Raw genomic sequence first — 21,396 nt, 5'->3', positions numbered from 1 at the left:
AAATACACAGTCTTAAGGCAGTTTGTTCTTTTTTCTTTTTTCCCCCCAACTCTAGCATTTCCTTATTATATTGATCTCACTCATCCCTCTGTTTAGTTTTAATTTCTTTGAGGTACCAGAAAAGTATCAAATCTGTTATTTTCCTCATTATAGCTTTTCAGATATTTGTAGCAGATTCTCTACCCTTAGATAAACCATTGTGTTTCTTTATTCTATGTAGGAAATAGCTTCAAGTTACCTTTCATTGTAACTATTTTCCTTTGGATATCTATTAATTTGTCAATGTCCCACATAAATTATGTTACTTCCGATTGGATGTTAATCTAGGTATGGTCTTATCGGTCCTGAGTTTGATTACCTCCCTTGTTTTGAACACCAAATTTATGTTAATTATGGCCTAAATGTGTATCGACTTTTTGGGCAATTACATTGTTTGGATGGACTCCCATTGAGTTTATGGTTAACCCAATGTTTTTTCACATATGGTGTGGTATGAGAAATGTGTCTCAGAACTTGTACTGTTGGTATTTTAAATGCATATGTACATCTCTGTCAGTTACTAGACTTAACTCTGCTGTTTAGATTTTTGGATCCTGATTTTGATCGTCCATATATTCATTTCCTTCCTAGCATCATGTCATGCACATAATGTGTTATCATTATTTGATAAAAATGTGGACCACAACAGTTGGAAACAGCACTGTTTTATACATGGGAGACATCCTTGCTGGTTGACACTGGTTCCAACTCCTTTGACCAAACATTGATTGAATATATAATTTATGTACTAGACAAGTTAAGGAACTCTTTAACTAGACTCTCATTTAACTTATTTTTTCATTTGATCTGTAAAGATATCTTTAGAGACTAATTAGACATTTTGAAATCCAGATACAACATGTTTAATAGTTTGACCTAACTTAAGAATTTTAATGTTTATAGTTTTTTATGCTCATTTGTTTGTAGTCTCCTTACTTATTAGAAAATTTGGAAAACTTTGAGGATTTGCTTTAGGAACTATAGAGTAGAGGCATTCTGTTGTAAGTGACCAGGTAGGGAAGGGAACATAGTTTCAATTGAGCAACTACTGATAAAAGTTTAAAAAAAAAAAAAAAGTGAAGAGGGAGCAAACCAGTTACTGATCTTCCTTAAGAAAAGGAAGGCAGTCACACAGCATGAGTATACCATAACACTCCTGAACTGTACACTTAGAAATGATTAAGATGGTCAGTTTTATGTTACGTGTATTGTGTATTTTACCACAATTAAACGTTTAAAAGATTTTTTAATGCAGTGTTAAAAAAGAGAGAGAAGGCAGTTAGTGTGAAGCCCACAGTACGCCAGAGGAGAATTCAATTGTATTAGCTTTCTAGCCTTATACTTCTACATACCCTGTGGAACCTTTGCCCTAGGCTTTGGGAATCACAGCCAGTGACTTTAGAACAGGAGCGGTTTCTCCTGACAGAACCATTGTGGGTAGGGAATAATTTAGAATACTGTATTCCATCATAGTTTGTGGGAGCAGGGAGAAAGGGGGAAGAAATAAATGAATGTGTACTTAAGGTCCCAGGTTGGAACTTCAAATGTATTTTTCTGTAGAAATATTTTGGGCTGTGGTGTTTAGTTTCCGTAGCACTTAAGTATTGTAATCAAGTACACTGTGGATTAAATGCATTTTTGTGGGCTTATTTGGTATCTTGGCTACCATGTAATTCCATAGGTCAGTTTGTTTTTGAGTTCAGAATAACTAACTTGTGGACCTCCTTTTAGAAGGTTAGAGACTACATTTGCAGAAAATGGAATTAAAACACTGAAGTTTATTCACAATGTGCTTTACAATTTCCAAAGCACTGTCGTATAACATGATTTATTCCTTGGAACACTGAAAAATTGAGTTCAGTTCTTATTTTGTTTTTTTCTTATTACTTTAGAACAACTGAGAAATTTATTTAGATTCTCCTTCATTAAATCTAGAATTAATGATTTTACATTAAATTTGTATTCTAACATTCTTATCAGTGTAGATGATGCTAACCTGACTCAATCAAAAAGCATTTCTGTAAGACCTTGAGATGAATAGAACTGTATTCTAAATAAACATTTTTTAAAGTACTTCTGGTTTTGTATAGAGATGGAAATCATTGTTGAGTATTACTTTATCCAAAATTAACATTTCTATCATTTGATTTCACTGTGGTTCTAGTTGGATATAAGTGGATTATGTTTAAAGGAATGTTTCACTACTAACTTTAACTGTCTAAAATATTTCTGTACTGTTTTTCCCTTCTGATTAAGAGCATCCTATTTCAAGTCAAGCCATAATGTTGTCATTTATTTAATTTTTAAAAATCTGGATTTGGTAAGGAGAAACTTTATTTGAACAGATTGTTGCAAGGGGGAGGACTATTGCAGTAAGAGAAAGAGAATGTTGCAAAGGTGAGTGCTCTGGCCAGAAGATCTGCAAGCATCTCCTTAAATTTTAAATGATATTAATAGTTAGAAAAAGTCTAGTTTTAGTGTAACTTTTAGAAAAGCGAATTAGCTATGATTTTTTCGTTGTTATTTTTGTTGGTAATGATCTGGACCAATTTGTCTCTAGGCCAAACAGCAGTTGAATCTGCGTACACATATGGCTGATGAAAATAAAAATGAATATGCGGCACAGTTACAGAACTTTAATGGAGAACAACACAAACATTTCTACGTAGTGATTCCTCAGATTTACAAGGTAAAGTTTAGGTATATGAAATTAATGTACTTTTAGAGTTGGAAGAACTATTCTTTAAATGTAAAACTTAAATTTCAGGAATCAACCAGCATGTTTCTAGATTTACTAGTCATCAGGATTAGTGATACGAACTTCCTTTATGATTATAGATTTGAAAAGTAAATTTTTCCTAACTTTGAAATCACAAATTTTCCTATAGATTTATTATTAGTGTAATAAACAGTCCACTAAAGCAATGACATTTTCTAGATAAAGCTTAATACCATGTCACTGAGCATTAGGCCATAGGGGGGAATTCAGTGGAATTGTACATTGTAATCTGCTTGACAAGAATTGGGATGTAGCTTTTTGACAGTATACCAGAATCATTGGCATTACTCCACGTGGCAGAAATAACTCTTATGAAATGTATTCGCTAGCCCGGTTTTTATCTGCTTGTCTTCCTTCCTAGCTGCCAGATCATAAATGTAATTCAGGCTATAAGTTTGCTTACAAATCCCATCTATTATCACTTGATGATAAACAGTTGCCAAACAGCCTGAGATAAAAACACAGAATTTACGTGATGGTTAAGTTATGTTACTGCTTGTTCTAGAAGGACAAGAAATTAGAGAAAAGGTTTTAGGTGAAACGGTGTTCAAAGTAGTATCTGGGAGAGCAGAGCTTATATGGCAAGAGTTGTGAGCCCAAATATATTTTCTTTTTCTTTTTAAGCAAATTAGCAGTACAAAGGGAGCATAGTTTGAGGTGGTGGCCTAGAGTGGGTATCATATTCCAGTCATTTAATCCAGAGTATCTAGCCTGCCAGTCCTCACTCTGGGTGCTTTTCTAGGCTCTCCAGCTAAGCCTTCATGTTCTGGGGAGACCTTAACTTGGAGATGAACCACTTTCTGTGTTTGGGGGCTTGATCCTTTTGTTTGGACCTTGCTGTGGAGCAGTCTTGCCATTTTGTAATGCTGGGAGCCGTTCCTTTGTGAAAATGTGGGTGTCAAACCCACAGGCTTCGGGAAGTAATTAGGAAAAACTGGTATGAAGGCTGTGGGAGTTTGGGGATTTGAGCAGTATAGCTGCTGCTTAGGAGGAAGAAAGGCTTAGTAGTATTGGCAAATATTAAGTGTCAAAAATGCCGTTAAGTTATTGGCTTCACTTGTCACAGCATAATTCTTAGTGGCATATGTTAGTGAATTTTTGAATTGTGGGGATTCCATTATATGTACCATTTTCACCATATAGCTTCCTGTTTTTCGTCTTGTGTCCCCAATACTTTGTCACTCTGAGCTGTAGATTGACTGGTAGGTCTGAGTACCTGTTGGTATTCAGTCAGCTGTGGATCCTTAGTCCAGCCAGATCTTACCAAAGTAGTCTGAACTAACTTAAGGGCTTAGAAGTCTCAGATTTATATATGTTATAGACCAGTTGCTTTAAAAGGGGCGGGGGGGGGGGCATCAGAATTCTCTTTTCAAGTGCAGCTTTTCCTGGACACATAGACAACTGCTCTGACTGAAGAATGAAATGTAGAGGTGGTAAGAGGAAGGGAGCTGGTAGCCTGTTAGGGGGTGCCTTTAGAATACTTGAAAACCAGTGTCACCTGGTTTTAAGATGTGCTAAAAGGCTGGATTTTTTTTTCTTTTGTTACATGACAAGTCTCAAGTTTTAAGTATTGTAAGTCTGTAGCACTGAAAAGATATTAACAACAGTGTAACTATTTCTGTAGAATCCTTAATTTGGAGGTGGGGTTTGCTTCAGCATGAAAAGAAAATTCAGTATTCCCTTTTTTTAAAAATTTCTGATTGTTAGCAACTACAAGAAATGGATGAACGAAGGACTATTAAACTCAGTGAGTGTTACAGAGGATTTGCAGACTCAGAACGCAAAGTTATTCCTATCATTTCAAAATGTTTGGAAGGAATGATTCTCGCTGCAAAATCAGTTGATGAAAGAAGAGTAAGTGCTATATAATTATATTTGAATAAATGTATTTGGTTTAGGTATGCAGCTGGAGTTGGTGAAATGAATTGGGAAAGGGGTGAAATAATTGATGAATAGCTGATTCTAAATTATATTCTTTAGAAGTCTGGCAGTAGATTGGATTCCTTTGGGCTTTTTTTTTTTTAAGATTTTATTTATTTATTTGACAGAGACACAGCGAGAGAGGGAACACAAGCAGGGGGTAGTGGGAGAGGGAGAAGCAGACTTCCCGCGGAGCAGGGAGCCCTATGCGGGGCTCGATCCCAGGACCCTGGGACCATGACCTGAGCCGAAGGCAGATGCTTAATGACTGAGCCACCCAGGTGCCCCTCGTTTGGGCTTTAAAGATAGCCATTCTAAACACTAAAATTCTAGTTGTTCTGAAAGAAAAGAGTTCTAATCCTTCTCCTCCCCTCACTAAATTTTCAATTCTATTCCAAGAGTATAACATAACCTGTGAACTGTGGGTTACAAACTGTATTCTTACTCTCGTGAAAATTAAGAGAAAGAAATAGATCTAGAGTTACTGTAAGAATTGCTTTTAGTATAAGACTTGGCACTTGAAGCATGGGTAGTGTGTGGAATAATGGCCCATGGGAAAGAGGAAGAAGGGCGTCATGAGTAGAAGGAACAGCATAGCCCTGCTCCCCTTGGGGAAGAATATCCAGTCACATTCTGTCTTGATTAAGGTCTAGCAAGACTCTTGTACCTGGTCATTTCTCAGTAAATGTTGATAGAGTGACCAGAACGGATGGTTGGCAGAAACAGAGATAATGAGGAAAGAACAAGAGAAGAGAACCAGTGTTTGGGGAGTACCAAATATGTACCATATATTTTAGTCTTCATAGCAAGTTGGTTTATTATATTAATTAGCATCCTTCCTGTAACACATAGAATTCTAACTTAAATTTTAAAAATAAAAGGATTTTGGGGGTGCCTGGGTGGCTCAGTTGGTTAAGTGTCAGACTCTTGGTTTCGCTCAAGGCTCAGGTCATGATCTTGGGGTCCAGGGATCAAGCCCCAGACCCCTGGCTCCATGCTCAGTGGGGAGTCTGCTTGAAGATTCTCTTCCTCTGCCCCCCCCCCCCACTCGCCAGCTTCCCCCCCAAAATAAATTAATAAATCTTTAAAAAAAAAATAAAAGGACTTTTGGGTTCTTTAATTGGGAATTCAGAGATCACATTTATATTTCAATATGGCTGGATCCAAGATTACAAATATAGTTATGTCCCTTCTCCTTTCTCATTCTTCTTACCCTTTAGTGAATGATTGGTAGGGGTGGCATTAATGACAAAACTGAGGTGTGACGTGTGGATAACTTTTGACTAAATGACAGGCAAAATGCACAATTAACAGAAATAGGCAATAAAAGAGAAGTGGTTAGGGGTTGGGTTGGGAGGAGTTTGTAGAGATAAAGTATTCTGTTTGAAAATAATGAGCTTAAGGTGTCAGTAGCTAACGTTGGGATAGTGGTAGGTATGTCCAAAGACAATATATAGTAGTTATGTGAGTTTTAAAGTTTTAGGGAAATCATACTCTATATTTTTTAAGTTGCCTTTTATATTTAATACTGTTTGTGAGATCTTTCTCTGTTGCTTGGTTAACATTCCCGAGTATGTCTTTAAGATATTTTGTTTATCCTTTCCCCTTTTGGATGAATGAAAGCCTTTTGTACTTGTTTCTTACTCTCTTTTACAATTAGATGTCCTTTCCCCTGTTCCAAAGATCATCTTCTTTGTAGATACCCTGTAAGCAAAAAGCCCTTTTCCTTTGAAACTTCTTAGAATTTCTACATGAGAATAACCTCTTCCTGTATTCCTTTTGTCAGTTAGATCTTACTTATCTTGTCCTCAGATGAATTTCAGTGGGTTGAAGCTATGAAATAACATTCATGAATATTACAAATTAATAATGTGTTAATTTGATTATAAATTAGTATCTTTATTGGGATTAAAATATTTAAGGTTTATTACTAACCCACAGGGACAAATTATTCACTTTATTAAACCTTTAATGATAACTATAGAATTATTTCCTTTAAATTTTTGTTTTCTTGAATAAAGTTTTAAAAGCTAATGGTATTAAAAATAAATAAAATGGTTTTAAAAACATGTTTCATATGTGTAGGACTCTCAAATGGTAGTAGACTCCTTCAAGTCTGGATTTGAACCTCCAGGAGACTTCCCATTTGAAGATTACAGTCAGCATATTTATAGAACCATTTCTGATGGGACTATCAGTGCATCCAAACAGGAAAGTGGGAAGATGGATGCCAAAACCACAGTAGGAAAGGCCAAGGGCAAGTTGTGGCTCTTTGGAAAAAAGCCAAAGGTAAAAGTCATAAAATTCTTCTATGCTAATAATTTTGTTTTAGTGTGTCATTTAAATCAATGTAGGTGTTGATTGGATAATGGCTTACTATTAATAGAGAATAAGCATTTTTATTTGAGTGATTCAGTTAACTTTTCACTTATTAGAAACTGTTTTGTATCTTAATAGTAAAAATTATTTCTGGATTTAACATTTGAACACTACTTGATAAGTAAAAATATTAAATAGTTGTTAATATCTCTTGAATTGTATGCTTTTGAAAGTTCACTTGTTCGTAGTTTCCAATCAATTTCTAAGGAATCATTATGATCTAACTATAAGACCACTAAAATTGCAGTTTCTCTATTAGAATGAATGATTGACCATAGCAATAATAAATGTCACATTAGGTCTTACAGGTTATACCAATAAGGTTATTTTTATCATCCATGTGAATATTTAATGGGAAGGGCTCAATGTTTGTGGTTATTTGAAGTTTAAAAAGTCTCTAGTTTACTAAGAGATCCTCACTCTTCTTGTTGGAATCCATTTTTTGATGTGTTGTATATGTTAGATAAATCTAGCTCTGCAGATGAGCAAATGGAATAGATGAGTGCTTAATCTTACCAATTTAGTGATTATAACAGTGTCTAGTTTGAGAATAGATATGTACTTTTAATCTGATATGCTCTATTAAAATACACGATTGTAATTCATTTTTCTGCTCTTGACACAAGAATGTAGATAAATTTAACTCAAATTATAATATACCTATAAATATCTTTAGAAGTGCACTTAGAATTAACTCCATTATTCATGCTTTTAATATTTTCCAGGTGAGAAGTTGAGAGGTGAGACTTAAAGTAGATAGGAGAGCTTAGAAAAACAAGGACTACTCAGTTTTTTTTTAAAAAATGAAGTGTAATGAAGATGAAATAGAAATGGTCTGAGAGAAAAACCACAAACGTAATGAAATTTGTCTATTTGTGATAATAATCAGTTGCAATTTTAATATTTTAGTAGACTTACCTGTTTAGATAACTTTACCTGTAGCTGCCACCTTTATCTCTGACAAGTACAGGTTAAGTATAACCAGTTAGGTAGTGCTAATATTCTAGAAACCAGAAGAGAATTTTTTTATGTAGGTCATATTGCTCTCTCTAACATTATAATTTGTGTACTCTATATTTTTAATGTCAGCTTGTAAAAAGTGATCAAATGAAACGGTACATTTTTAAAAGTAAATTTGACTTTTAAAATGACAGTTTTGGCAAGACTATGTTAATTCTCTTATTTTTATAGAAAACTTTGAGATTTATTTTGTGAAAAGTATGTTGCCAAAAATAGAATTTTCATTTAGGAAAAAACTATGCACATTTGGCTTATTGATTCCTTTCTTTATTTCCATATTAGCCACAGTCCCCACCCTTAACCCCTACTAGTTTATTCACATCCAGTACTCCTAATGGGTCCCAGTTTCTCACATTCTCCATTGAGCCCGTGCATTATTGTATGAATGAAATAAAAACAGGGAAGCCCAGAATTCCTTCTTTCAGAAGCCTCAAAAGAGGGGTAAGTTTAATAATGGGTTAAAATGCATGATGGCCTATTGTGTGTGTAGTGTGGCTTTTAATACTCTCCACCCTCATTATAAGGCTCTCTCCTGTGAATATGTAGTTTAAAAACACCACAGAATTAAGTATAGCTGCCCTCAAGTTAAAAATAACTCCTCTTTATAACATTTGAAATGCTCAACCATAAAAGAATGGTATTATAAAGAGGGTGCTGGGTACAATCATATTAGCTATTTTTTTTGTTTATGTGAAATCATATGTCCACCATTGTCTTGTAATGTATTTACATTTTTAAGACTTTCAGTAATTTGTCACTGGAGTTACTCATGCAATAATTTGTCACTAATAATGACTTCTGCCAATTTATAAAGTATTTTGTTGACAATAAAAAAAAATCAAGTTCAGTTTTAATTGCCCTACTTTTAGAAGTATAAAAACAGTTTCCAGTAGTTAAAGAATTAAAGATAGGCATGTTAAATATCAGGATTGTAGATCAAAGTAAGGTAATACATTAGTAGGTATTTTATAAATTAAAAAGCCTATAAAATACTAGATATTGAGTAATGTTTACATGGAATTTGTGTTCTTGAACTAAAACAAAGGTATTTTTTACCACAATTTTTCCTTTTAAAAAAAAATTGGCCAGCCTTTGATGTTTACTTAAATCTATTCTCTGCAAATGAAAAATTTTAGAATAGTAAAAAGCAAATATTAAACCATTTTTTAGCAACAGCTGATTATACTACTGATAAATATTAGTGTTATTTCATTATGTTAGTAAAGCTAATTTCTCATATTTGAATTTAAGGTTGTGCTTGTAATATTCATAGCTCATAATTTAGATATATTTATGAAACTTGAGCATTTGTTTGGACATATGAAAAACATAGGTTTGAAAGCCCACAGGTGAGAACTCGAGTCTATCAGTGCCATAAAAAATCTAATCATTAATGGTGATATACTGTAGTTGGGCTCACTGTTGTTCTTGCTGCTCACTCTTCCCCCACTGTCCCTCCTCCTCCCTCCCTCTCTTCCTTCTTTCTCTCTTTTTCATGTCTTCTCTTTCCTTCTCTGTCTAGCCTCTTTCCTTCTCATGTCTTCTCTTTCCTTCTCTGTCTAGCCTTTCCTTCTCTGGTTTTATTACATTTTGTAGCGTTTTCTACAAATTGCTTTAGTTGAGTTTCTCTTTTGGCCACATGTAGAACAAGATATATTTGTTTAGGGCAAGATTACATTATCCTCTGCATTTTCATTAAAACAATATGACAAACCAAAGTGATGTCAGTAATGCAGCAGACATGTTCTAGTGTATGGTGTCCTTTTTTGGACTTCCTTTTTTCCTATAATGTCATGAACATTTTTACATCTGTCTTACCTAATTCTGTGTGAATGATGATATAGGAAATTAATGATATTCTGAAAAGTCGCTAGAAATAAGTCTGTATTATACTTACAAGCACTACAGGTACCTGTGTTCATTTTTAAAAGCCCTTAACACTTGTTTGAAGGACTTTTAAGAAATCATATTTGGGATTTCTGTTGCTTGAGTTATGAGGGTAGAATTCCCATCTTTATTCTGAATGATGATTTAGGCTTAATTAAATATTATGTGTTACATAAATCATGAAAAATTACTATTTATAGCTATTGTTTTGTAATTGTGTATGTATCTTACACACTGAGTCTACCAGACCCAGTTACAGTAATCTACATGGTATAGTTACAGAGATATGAAATAAATGTAGTTCTGTGAAAAAAGTTAAGGAAGTTAAAACTGTGAGCCCTGGAGAGAGAATTTTAAATATGTGACTCTTCATTCTTACTGAATAAGTTTATAGGTGGAATTTTATAAACTGTATCTGCTTAGTCATTATTTGTCTTATTTACACTTACTGCTTTAATTTTAAACATTAGTACATTGTTCGGGGGGGGTGGGGGCAGTTCCAGAAGGCCAAAGTCTTCCTCCTCTTGTTATTAGTTATCATACCAAAGGAAAAAAGCAATATGCAAGGTAGACAATATGATGGGTAAATGGATTGTAGGGGATTAGAGGATAGAGCAGAAAAGAAAGTTTATTACAACCTTGGCTTTGAGAAATTTTTCATTTTGATTGGTATTTGGTAGTTTATCAGATTCTATTTCAAAATTAACCTGTAGAGATATTTTTCTGCCACTGAAGAATTTTCTCAATGTAGAAAAATCCAAAAAGAAGAGAAGCAAGTCAGTCTGTTAAGCTTACAAAGTAAGTCTTAAGGTTTCTTAAAGCTGATGAGTTGTACTAAGTTTGCTACATTGTTTTCCTAAATACCTACTTTTGGCTTTTCTAAGAAATTATAATTTCTTTTTCTTTCCTTTTTTTTTTTTTAAAGAAACCTAGTATGTATAGTTCCTAATATTTTTAAGGATATGAGAATGTTATATTGGACTGAAGTTTTTGACCAGTAGACTTTACTGAGGGCTGGTGGTGTATAATTTCCTTCTGTGACATCAAGATCTAACCATTAAGGGGTATTTGGTGCACACCTAAAATTAACTACTTCATATAGAAACAAATTTATTTTACTCTATAACTATTTCATTTGAGATTCTGCGTAATTCTTTTTTGGGGGAAAGATTTATCTAGCAATAGTAAGTCCATGTTTTCTGTCTAAATTATTCATGGTCTGAAAAACCAGGAGTCATATTTGTAAGCTTTTATTTGTTCAGAATACAGTTATCAGGATTTTCCTATCTTTAAATGAAATACATCTAATAATTATAATTGCCTGATTTCCTGTTTAGTTCCTTTGTGTATTTATTAAGGTGTGGGGGTATGTGAAATATTCTAGTTATAGGTACGTGATAATTGTTTATGAGAGTAAGATATTTATGCATTGAACATGAATTACTTAAAAAATATTTTAATGTATTTCTAATATTTTTACAAAGAACTTGAGTTTTTTGTATCCCCAAATCTACGGTTATTGAACTATAAATTAATTTTCTAATTGGAAACTAGATTAACTAAAAACAAACATTTGATACTTCAGTTATAATCATCTTAATGTTTTCTTTAAAATATAGAAACTGGAAAAATAATTTTTATTTCACTTAGAAATTTAGCTGGGGAAAATTTATAAAAGATAAATTAAAATAATTCACATATTTTGTTTCTTGTGCTCTGTATAATTTTGTATTAATAACATTAAAGAAGATCGTGAATATCTTTTAAAAATTTAATCCTTTTAATCTTTTTATCAGGAATTTTGTGATACCAAAATAAGTTGTGGTTTTGTTCCCTGAAACTACTGACAGTCTAAAGAATGTTAAGCTTAATTTGGAAAGATAATGGATAGTAAATGTCATCTTTCTTATCATCATAACCATCAATATATATAGTTAATTCATTGGAGATAAGGGGTAGATATTTTTGTCAGTTATTTATTAAAGTTCAAATTTTTTATGTGAAATTCTACCTGACACACCCCCCACCACCACCTTCTTTAAAACATCACGATTTAGAAAATAGGAAAAAATAAATTTTAGAGGTTGCGAACCAAGCACAATGAATGTGAAGGTTAACTTTGTAAAGTTGTATTGCATATTATGGATCTCAAGGGGTATGTGTGTGTGTGCGTGTGTGTGCATAAGCGTGCACATGTGTGCAGACGTGTTTACTGGGGATGCTTGATAGATGCGATGTCAGTTGCAGAGTCCTGCTAACCCACGTAATGTGGGTTGTATATACTAGTGGTATATATACTGTATGAGAGCACTCTGGCTATGTCATTTCATATTTTCAGAAAGAAATTTTATCCAGTTTTCTAAAAATTGGCATTATATTTTTAGTGTTGCTTATTGAGCATATGGATTTCAGAATAAAATTTGAAAAATAGAAGCTCTATCTTCAAAAACAACATTCACCCCATATAGTTGTGTCTGTTAGGAAATATGTATGGGAAACTTGAATCTGGGTGACTCGTTTATTATTTTGATAATGTAATTTTCTTAAAAAAAAAAAAAAGCCTTAAAACTAAAGTAGAAATGTTACCCTTATCTACCCTTGACATATTTAAATTCAAAATAGTATTTTGAACTATAAAAATTCCTATGATGGTGTTTTGTTTAATGCATTGGGAAGAGCCTTTCATTTTTTAATACTTCATATAAGATTTCTTTTAAATGGCTCATATTAGATCTTTATATTCAGCTCTTCAAATATTAGTATTTTGAGAATAAAGAGCTATATAAGTGAATCCACTTAAGGAAAAAAATTATCTCTTAAGGAAAATAAATGATTACTGATCAAATGATTTCTATTTACTTTTGAGTTTTAGTTGCATTTAGAAAATATCTGCCCATTATCGTCAGTGTATTTTTTTTTTTTTTTGCAAGTAATTTACTTTCCCCAAAATGTGCTTAAAATTGTTTTTCTGGCATAATTGTTTGGATTGTGAAATGTTCATATTTATTTTAATACTGTAAAAAAAAAAGTAGAAGTTATTGCATCTTTGTAGTATGATTTCATGTGAATAATTTACCATTTCTTTCTGTTTTCCATTGAACTATTCAGTGGTCGGTGAAGATGGTAAGCCTTCTGTGCTGATCTATATACTGTGCCAACATTAAATAATTTCAAAACATTGTTTTTTTTTTAATTCAAAATAAGTGGTAAGGTACAACCCTACATTTTCACCTTGTATGCGTCTTTTCTTTTTATAATTTATTCCATAGTCCAATATATGCCAGTACTTCTTGATGTCATAAAATTCAAAAATAATGTGATTAACTGTAATCAACCCATTAAGTTCTTAAATGTTATTGAGTGGAGTCTTTGTCATGTTACAGAGCGTAAAATTATAGTTAATCATTATTTTTAAAAGTTACACGATAGAACAAAAGTTCATATTTTTACAGAATGAAAATTAAAAACGATTTTTCTTTTAAAAAGATTGTATAAATTTTTATTCGTAGTTTACCACAGGAATCATTAGATTTTCAAAACAGAAAGAAAATTTCCTACTAATTTCATTAGAGAGTCAGTGCTTTCTTCTTCTATACTACTGAATGGGAATAAAAGCACACATAACCTAAATATTTTGTGTGTGTGTGTGTGTGCGCACACGTGCGCAATATATGTATGTGAGTGTATGTGTGTGATGGTCCTTTATACATTTGAACACATTAATGGAACTACATTGTGAAGACCTAACCCCCAAATCTTTGGGTGCTTGCATAATTTCTTATTTTTGGAAAATAGACCACTCTCTTTCAGACCACTTTTTTTCAGACTTGCAGGCTAGCCTTTTAGAAATTAATTCCCTTGTAGTAGGAAAAGTTGTTAAATGCCTCAGAGGTCTTTATATCCATAGGAAGTAGAGTGTTTAGTTCTCATAATCTGTAAAAGAACAGGTTATAATGTCAGAATGGGATATCAGAAATGCCTAGGTATTATCCACTGTTAATAAATTTGAGAACAAGGTTTAATTAGGGATAAGTGGAAATCTGGAAGGTTTACTTATAGGTAATTATGAGTTTATTGTAATACTACCAAAAAACACATTGAAATATATTTCTTTACTTCAGTAAATAGATTTTCAGAATTTTAAGAAATATTTTTAAAAATATAAATTATGCAGTTTTATCTTTGGCACATATATGATAGTTTTCAAAACCTGTACCAGAAATTAGATTAAATCTGACAACTTACATTAATAATTGACCACTAAATTCCCATCAGAATTAGGAGATTCTGCCATTCATTTATTTAGGTCAGATTTAGTTGATTGACAGATTCTTATTTCTGCTACCTGGTAGATTAAAAAACAAAAGCCACTTAGACAAGATGCCCTGCTTTATTTAAGGCAAGCTTGTTAAATATCCATAATGTGTAGGCCACTTGGGGAAAATTCTGGAGATTCTGTTTATTAATTAAATGTTACCTTTGGTCCTGGCTCTATCCTAAAAGTGAGTTTTTTAAAAGTCAGGGAAGCATTTTATAGATGGCGAAATAAAGCTACTTAGCATACGTTACAGGCATAAGTGGCCCAAAGAGCAAAGATGCGTTTCATTTCAACAGTACTTGAAAAATTGAACTGGTATATTCCTAAAATCACCAAAAGAAAAATGTCATCAGTTTTTGGAGTGTATAAAACTTATGTAAATATGGGTTTATAGTAAATGGAATCAATAGTTGCTAATATTGGCTCTGTTGTGTAAGCTCTAATAAGATAAATAAGAGTGACATGATTAACATTTAAGATGAGAAAGACATAATTTGAATCAGAAGTTTACATCTAAATACTAGTGCTTTTTCTTGAATGATAGTTTCTTGACTATTAAAACATTAAAAAATTTTCAAACATCAAGCATTCCTAAAGAAGGATCCCATCTTTTTTTGGATTATATCTTTCTTTCAGGAATAACGGAGGAATGTTATTAGGTTGTACAAAAGGATAATTGAAAATAAACTCCTTATTAGAATAATTTCTTACATTTCACACAGTGGATAGTTCTACCTTTTGTTTTTTAATAATCACGTAATGTTTGGTTCTAAGGAGTGGCTTAATAAATGTAATCATTGGAAGACTATGCAATATTAAACTGTTTCACCAATTAGATTATCTTCATGAGGTAAGTTGCTTATTTGTATAAACTTTTCATATTTGCAATCAACATTTGCAATATTTGATTTGGCAATGTGATGTTACCTATAAAACAATAATTTGTATAGGTGAGAAATGTTATGTGTTTCCATTTTGTTGTTGTTGCTGTAAGAAGGTTCATATGTATTTATTTTAACTGCCAAGACCTGAAAATAATGTGTTAGTGGTCATTACCAATTTTCTTTATCTGGTTATATTTTTACCTGTTCTTTTTCATGATTTTATAAACTGACTGGAATTTGAGCTCTTTCTTCAATACAGTTGTTTTAATTAACATACATATCTGTTTAGATCTCTTCTTAAAAAGGGTTGTTTGGGGGCTAATTTGAAATTAAACTTAAAATTGATGTGTATTTTTATTTTATAGTGGGTGTATTTAAAGAATAAAATTTCCTGAAGATGTCTTTTATAATGATTTAGATTCCCTTTTCAGGGCCCAGCATTAGAAGATTTCAGTCATCTGCCACCAGAACAGAGACGTAAAAAGCTGCAGCAGCGTATCGATGAACTTAACAGAGAACTACAAAAAGAATCAGACCAAAAGTATTTTTCCATTAAGTCTTTTCTACCATATTATTCCTGAAGGGGTCGACTTTGAATAATGTGTTTAAATGTGATGTATAAAAGGTTTAAAAATCATATATCCTAATTGACATATCTTTTGAGGGAAAAATAAACTCCTAAACTTTGAAAAATTTTATGGTTGCCGTATCACAGATCAAAATGAAATGTTAGTTTCTTAGGTTGCAGATTACCTGTTGGATGCCAATAGTCTATATTTATGCTTTCCCTAATATTACAAAATAATTTGATGATTCATTAGCAAGAATAGTTTCACCAACACTAACCATCTCTTATACTTTGATCCATTTCATTTTGCTCCGATATATAAATTGAGTTCAGTAGAAACCTAAAGCTATAATTATTTTGTTTGCAGCAAATGTGTTGGCAAACAATACTTGATTACTTATAGCATTGGTTCATAGCTGTAATTTTTTCCAATTTTTAAAAATTTTACTTACTCGACAGCACAAGTAGGCAGAGTGGCAGGGAGAGGGAGAAGCAGGCGCTCCGCTGAGCAGGGAGCCGGATGTGGGGCTCGATCCCAGGACCCTGGGATCATGACCTGAGCCGAAGGCAGATGCTTAACCGACTGAGTCACCCAGACACCCCAATTTTTTTCAATTTTATAAAAGTTTCCTTTAGTTCAATTTTGTTTTCATGAACAGATAGTTATGAATAAAGGGTTATTAGAGTGAATCGGTGCCCTACTATCTGATTTTATACTGAAGATAAAATTGGAGCTTAAACTGTAGCATGAGTGATTGAAGGTTTTTGGGGGGGGGGTTGTTTTTGTTTTTTTGCAGCTCAGGCAGTTTTATTCCAGATTTAGTGTTTTGTTTTTCTTGTTACTGTAGTATAGTTGACACACAATGTCACTTTAGTTTCAGGTGTAGAAGTGATTCAATTTTGATCTTAAGAATTTTACATCAGGTATGATAGGATGCTTAATAATAAATATTGTAATATAGTCGATTCTCATTATTTGTAGTAGTTATGTTCTATAAAGTCACTGTGAACACTGAATTAGTGAAAACTAAAATGGAAAATAACAAGTTTAGGCTCCATTTAGCCTCTGGTCACATTTTCATCAACTGATTGATTATAACCTTGTTTTTTTTTTTTAAGATTTTATTTATTTGAGAGACAGTGAGTGGGGGGAGGGACAGAAGGAGAGGGAGAGAGAAATCTCAAGAAGACTCCCAGCTGAGCATGGAGCCCAACACAGGGCTTGATCCCAGGATCCTGAGATCATGACCTGAGCTGAAATCAGGAGTCGGATGCTTAACCCACTGAGCCACACAGGTGCCCAGATTATAACCTTGTTTTATGTGTGTTTCTGTTTGAGGACACATAATCTAATATATACTGTTGATTCATTAACTTTGAACTCAAGGCCAATAGTGCTATAACTCATGTGTGAACAAAGCCTATCTAACCACATACATTTTCTTCATAAGGCACCTCACAGCCCTCTTGCACTTGGAAACACTAGACAATACTTCACTACACTTAAGGGCTTATTTTAAAAAGAAAAATCAACAAACAGCACAAAATTTAAAAAAACATGGCAGTAGACGGACCACAAAAAGGATACTTGTTCAGGATGTCTAGAACTTAGGAAAGAAAGAAGACTGGAGATATTTGAGTATCCTCTGAAGATAATAAGAGTCAATTGTATCTCAATAAAACTAGAAAAAAACAAGAAGAGATCATTTTCAAAAACGAGTGTAGGATGAGGTGAGAAGAAACCTTTGTCATTTCATGTAACACACATTTAAAGTTTGAACAGAGGTAGGGAAGGAGATGAGACAGAGGTGAGAAGGGAAAAGAAAATGTAACCTCCAGGAATGAAGAAGGAAAAGAATATTAAGAGTGTTAGTCAGTAATGTCAGATGTTAGAGGGAGTCACAGAGTGCTGATTGAGGTATAACCAGCAGTGATATGATAAGAAAAATGAAGAGGAGATGAATGAACTGTGAGAGGGGCAAGTGAAAGATGGCATTCCTATTTCTAGCATGGTTGAGTGGGAGGACAAAGATGCTATGATTTAAGATGAGGCACACTGGGGAATGTATGGCTACATGGGGACATAATGAATTTGATTTGGGACATGAATTTAAGAATATTGAGGAATATTTTTCCAGGCCTTGATTAAACCTATATATACAAAGGCACATTAATATATATATATACATACACACACAATATACATATATACAGTATATATACTATATGTATAAAATCTCATAAATGAGAAGCAAGAGATGAGAAATCTGTTTTTTTATTCCAAATATTTAAAAGACTCCATAAATCCCTAACTCTATATACATTATCATCTTTATGCAGATTATCTTTAGGCAGGTAATGTTTGATTAAATTTAAAGAGATAGGACTCTTTTAAGATTAGCTTACGTGAGAGTCCCCAAAATCAAATGAAACTCTTACATCTGGGAATTCATATATGAAGTGAATATTTAATTCTGTGACTTCTTTCCCATTTCCAGAGAAGCACTCAACAAAATGAAAGATGTGTATGAGAAAAATCCACAAATGGGGGATCCAGGGAGTTTGCAGCCTAAATTAGCGGAGACCATGAATAACATTGACCGCCTGCGAATGGAAATCCACAAGAATGAGGTATATTTATTGTTTTGCAGTTGTCTAAGGTAGAATCATTTTTATAAGCTTCATTATGATAGATTGGTTTTTGCTACAAGTTCATCTTAAAATTTTTATTTAATTTTAGGGTTTATGATCTGAAAGGAATCATTAAGGTATATAATCTTTAGAATTAGTTCCTCATTCAAGTTTTTCTTAAGTATGTAAAACTAAACATGCTTTTCTTACCAGCTGTAAAGTTGATCGTTGATCAAAAATAAATGTTTCCCTTCTCCAAGAATTATATAATTATAAAAACTTAAAGCACATTTTAAATGTAGACTATCTCAGGAGCTTTTAAAAATATTTGTTGAGCTCAGTTTTACTTATTTTTTTCCTAAGGCTTGGCTCTCTGAAGTTGAAGGCAAAACAGGTGGGAGAGGAGACAGAAGACATAGCAGTGACATAAATCATCTTGTAACACAGGGACGAGAAAGGTCACTTTTTGCGTTTTATTTGTATTTCTTCTTTTCCCTCAAATTTTTCTCACCCTTTTGTCCTAACAGTTCTTCCCTGATTTAGCAGGTTTGGCTTTTAATAACATTAGTCTTATGAACCTAAATGGTTTTTCTGTTTCCTTAAGTAGCTACAGGTAAAATATGAAATTTCCTATTTGCTGGTCTGTTCTACATTGTCATGCAGCCAAAAACAGGGGTCGGAGCAGAAAATTCATGGAGCTACGGTCTGCAGGCATAGGCTCCTCCGACCTGGGAAGATTCCAAGGTTTCGATGGAGTTGGGTGGCTTATGCCAAGGAAAAATTTAACTGTTAAGTTGCTCAAAGTTTTGTGAAGGAAAAAAAGAAATCTGTATTGTTAGTTTGAATCAGAGCTTCCAAAAGGCATTTTGCTAAGTTCCCATGTTTTCATACCATTTATGACATTTCCCCCTCTGTGTATATGTCTTCCCCCCTCCCCCACTAAAATCCAACAAATTAGGATTCTCCTTAGAGAGGATTTGAGAGATCTAGTGTCAAATCTTGGTTTACTACTTAATTACAGTATAATTTGAACAAGTTCATTTTTAATAATCTGAGTCTCAGTTTCTTAAAATATAAAATAGAGATTAAAATACCTATCATACAGGGTTATTAGTAATAAATGAAATAATGTACATAATCACCTCACAGTAAAATATCTGGGAATAGTACGTGCTTGGCAAATACTAGTTCTTCCTTCTCTTTTCTTACGTTACCACTTTTTGAAAGAATACCTATCTTTAGTATATCAAGAGGTACTCACAAATATACTGCTTTTTTGTTACTGGGAAAAACCTAGATTAAAGTAATCTAATCTCTGGTTTGTGTTATCTAAGAACATGGCTTCCAGGCATACTGAAAGTGCTTTTAATTTCTAATCATACAGATTTGCCCATTCTCTTATTCAGTCATTTGATTCTTCAGCAAAATTATTAACATTTTTCTCTTTAAAAAAATTTTAAGGGGCGCCTGGGTGGCTCAGTTGGTTAAGCGACTGCCTTCGGCTCAGGTCATGATCCCGGAGTCCCGGGATCGAGTCCCGCATCGGGCTCCCTGCTCGGCAGGGAGCCTGCTTCTCCCTCTGACCCTTCCCCCATCTCATGTGCTCTCTGTCTCTCTCATTCTCTCTGTCTCAAATAAATAAATAAAATCTTTAAAAAAAAAAAAAAAAAAAAAATTTTAAGTAAAACAATACCTTTGGATTACCTGCTCTTTTGAATTTTCTGAGTTTTACTGACTTCCTTGTTAGCATGATTAATTGGAAGTTAACTTTATTAGGAGTCTTTTTGCTTTCAGTGACAGGATAAATACCCATACTGGCTTAAACTAAGAAGGGATTTTATTGGCTTGTTTTAGGAAGAGCTTGATCTAGGAACTCAGAACTATTTCTCTCCACCTCACAGTTCTGCCTTCCACTGTGTTGGCTTCATTTGAAGACTTCATGTGATGGTCTTCCAAAGTTCTGGGCTCATATCTCCAGGTTCAAGTCCAGTGGAGAAGGCAGGGAGGGAACTTTTCTTCAGTCCCTAAAGAAAAGTCTCCGTGGGTCTATTCTACCTGATTGGGTTATAAGCCTACTCGTGAACTGTTCACTCTGGCCATATAAGTGCTGTGCTGAGACGGGCCCTCTGGAGCCAGGACACAACTCTGCCTGAAGCCTGGGAACCGATTATGGGTGTGGGTGGGTCCCCCATGGAATTTTAGGGTTCTTTTGCCAGAAGAGGAGGTGATAAATCCGGGATGATGGAAGACAAGTGTCCCCTATATTTTCCCCATTTTATCTCTGGGCCCAGTGATACTGAGACATATTTATTGAATGCTTGCCATATGGCTAGAACATTGTAATTTTTTAATTTCAGGAAATTCAACAAAGAAGCATTTTGTATTATCAACAATTTATGTATATCATCATGATTTAAGAAAATAAAGGCTTAATTTGGAACTGTGTCATTGATATTTAGTTCTCTGAATTGATCCTGAGGAGTTCAACTTGTAGATAGCATAAAAATTTCCCATGTTTGTGATACTTGATGAGGTATACTTTTATGTTTTATAGTCCCGAGGGAAGTTACACTGATGATGCAAACCAGGAAGTCCGTGGGCCACCCCAACAACATGGGCACCACAATGAGTTTGATGATGAATTTGAAGACGACGATCCTTTGCCTGCTATTGGACACTGCAAAGCTATCTACCCTTTTGATGGTGTGATTTTCTTTTGTATTGATAAAACTGGTTCCTTAAAGTCTACCACTGAATCATGCACTTTACTGTCCTTAGTTATATAATTCATTGTCAGCAAATTGTAATACCAGCTCATTAGTATGAATATTTTTGTTTTAACTATATTGCAAATAGAGGTTTTTCTTCTGTACATGACACTGAAAGAAAATTACTTGTGTTATCAACATCCTAGTACAGATTTTAATTATCAACTTTGGTCGATACAGAATTTAATTTCCCCCAGAGATCT

At 33.5% G+C, this 21,396-nt stretch overlaps 1 protein-coding gene across 3 annotated transcripts in view; it reads left to right on the top strand.

The window, feature by feature from the left end:
- FNBP1L (formin binding protein 1 like) overlaps nucleotides 1-21,396 on the top strand; it is a 103,793-nt gene that overhangs the window by 77,010 nt on the left and 5,387 nt on the right. For 2 of the 3 annotated variants that reach the window (XM_035018009.1, XM_035018008.1), the window contains exons 7-13: nucleotides 2,600-2,728; nucleotides 4,526-4,672; nucleotides 6,824-7,027; nucleotides 15,658-15,767; nucleotides 18,293-18,425; nucleotides 18,789-18,883; nucleotides 20,980-21,128. In XM_035018009.1, coding sequence (XP_034873900.1) covers nucleotides 2,600-2,728; nucleotides 4,526-4,672; nucleotides 6,824-7,027; nucleotides 15,658-15,767; nucleotides 18,293-18,425; nucleotides 18,789-18,883; nucleotides 20,980-21,128 — 967 coding nt within the window. Of the gene's footprint in view, nucleotides 1-2,599; nucleotides 2,729-4,525; nucleotides 4,673-6,823; nucleotides 7,028-8,419; nucleotides 8,579-13,132; nucleotides 13,148-15,657; nucleotides 15,768-18,292; nucleotides 18,426-18,788; nucleotides 18,884-20,979; nucleotides 21,129-21,396 lie in introns of all 3 variants that reach the window. The other variant, XM_035018010.1, reaches the window with a different exon arrangement.

The sequence above is a fragment of the Mirounga leonina genome, unplaced genomic scaffold (genome assembly GCF_011800145.1).
Source record: "Mirounga leonina isolate KUSES-001 unplaced genomic scaffold, KU_Mleo_1.0 Mir_173, whole genome shotgun sequence".
NCBI lineage: Eukaryota > Metazoa > Chordata > Mammalia > Carnivora > Phocidae > Mirounga > Mirounga leonina.
The sequence above is the reverse complement of the archived record's forward strand: the minus strand, read 5'-3'. Positions and strand labels throughout refer to the sequence as shown.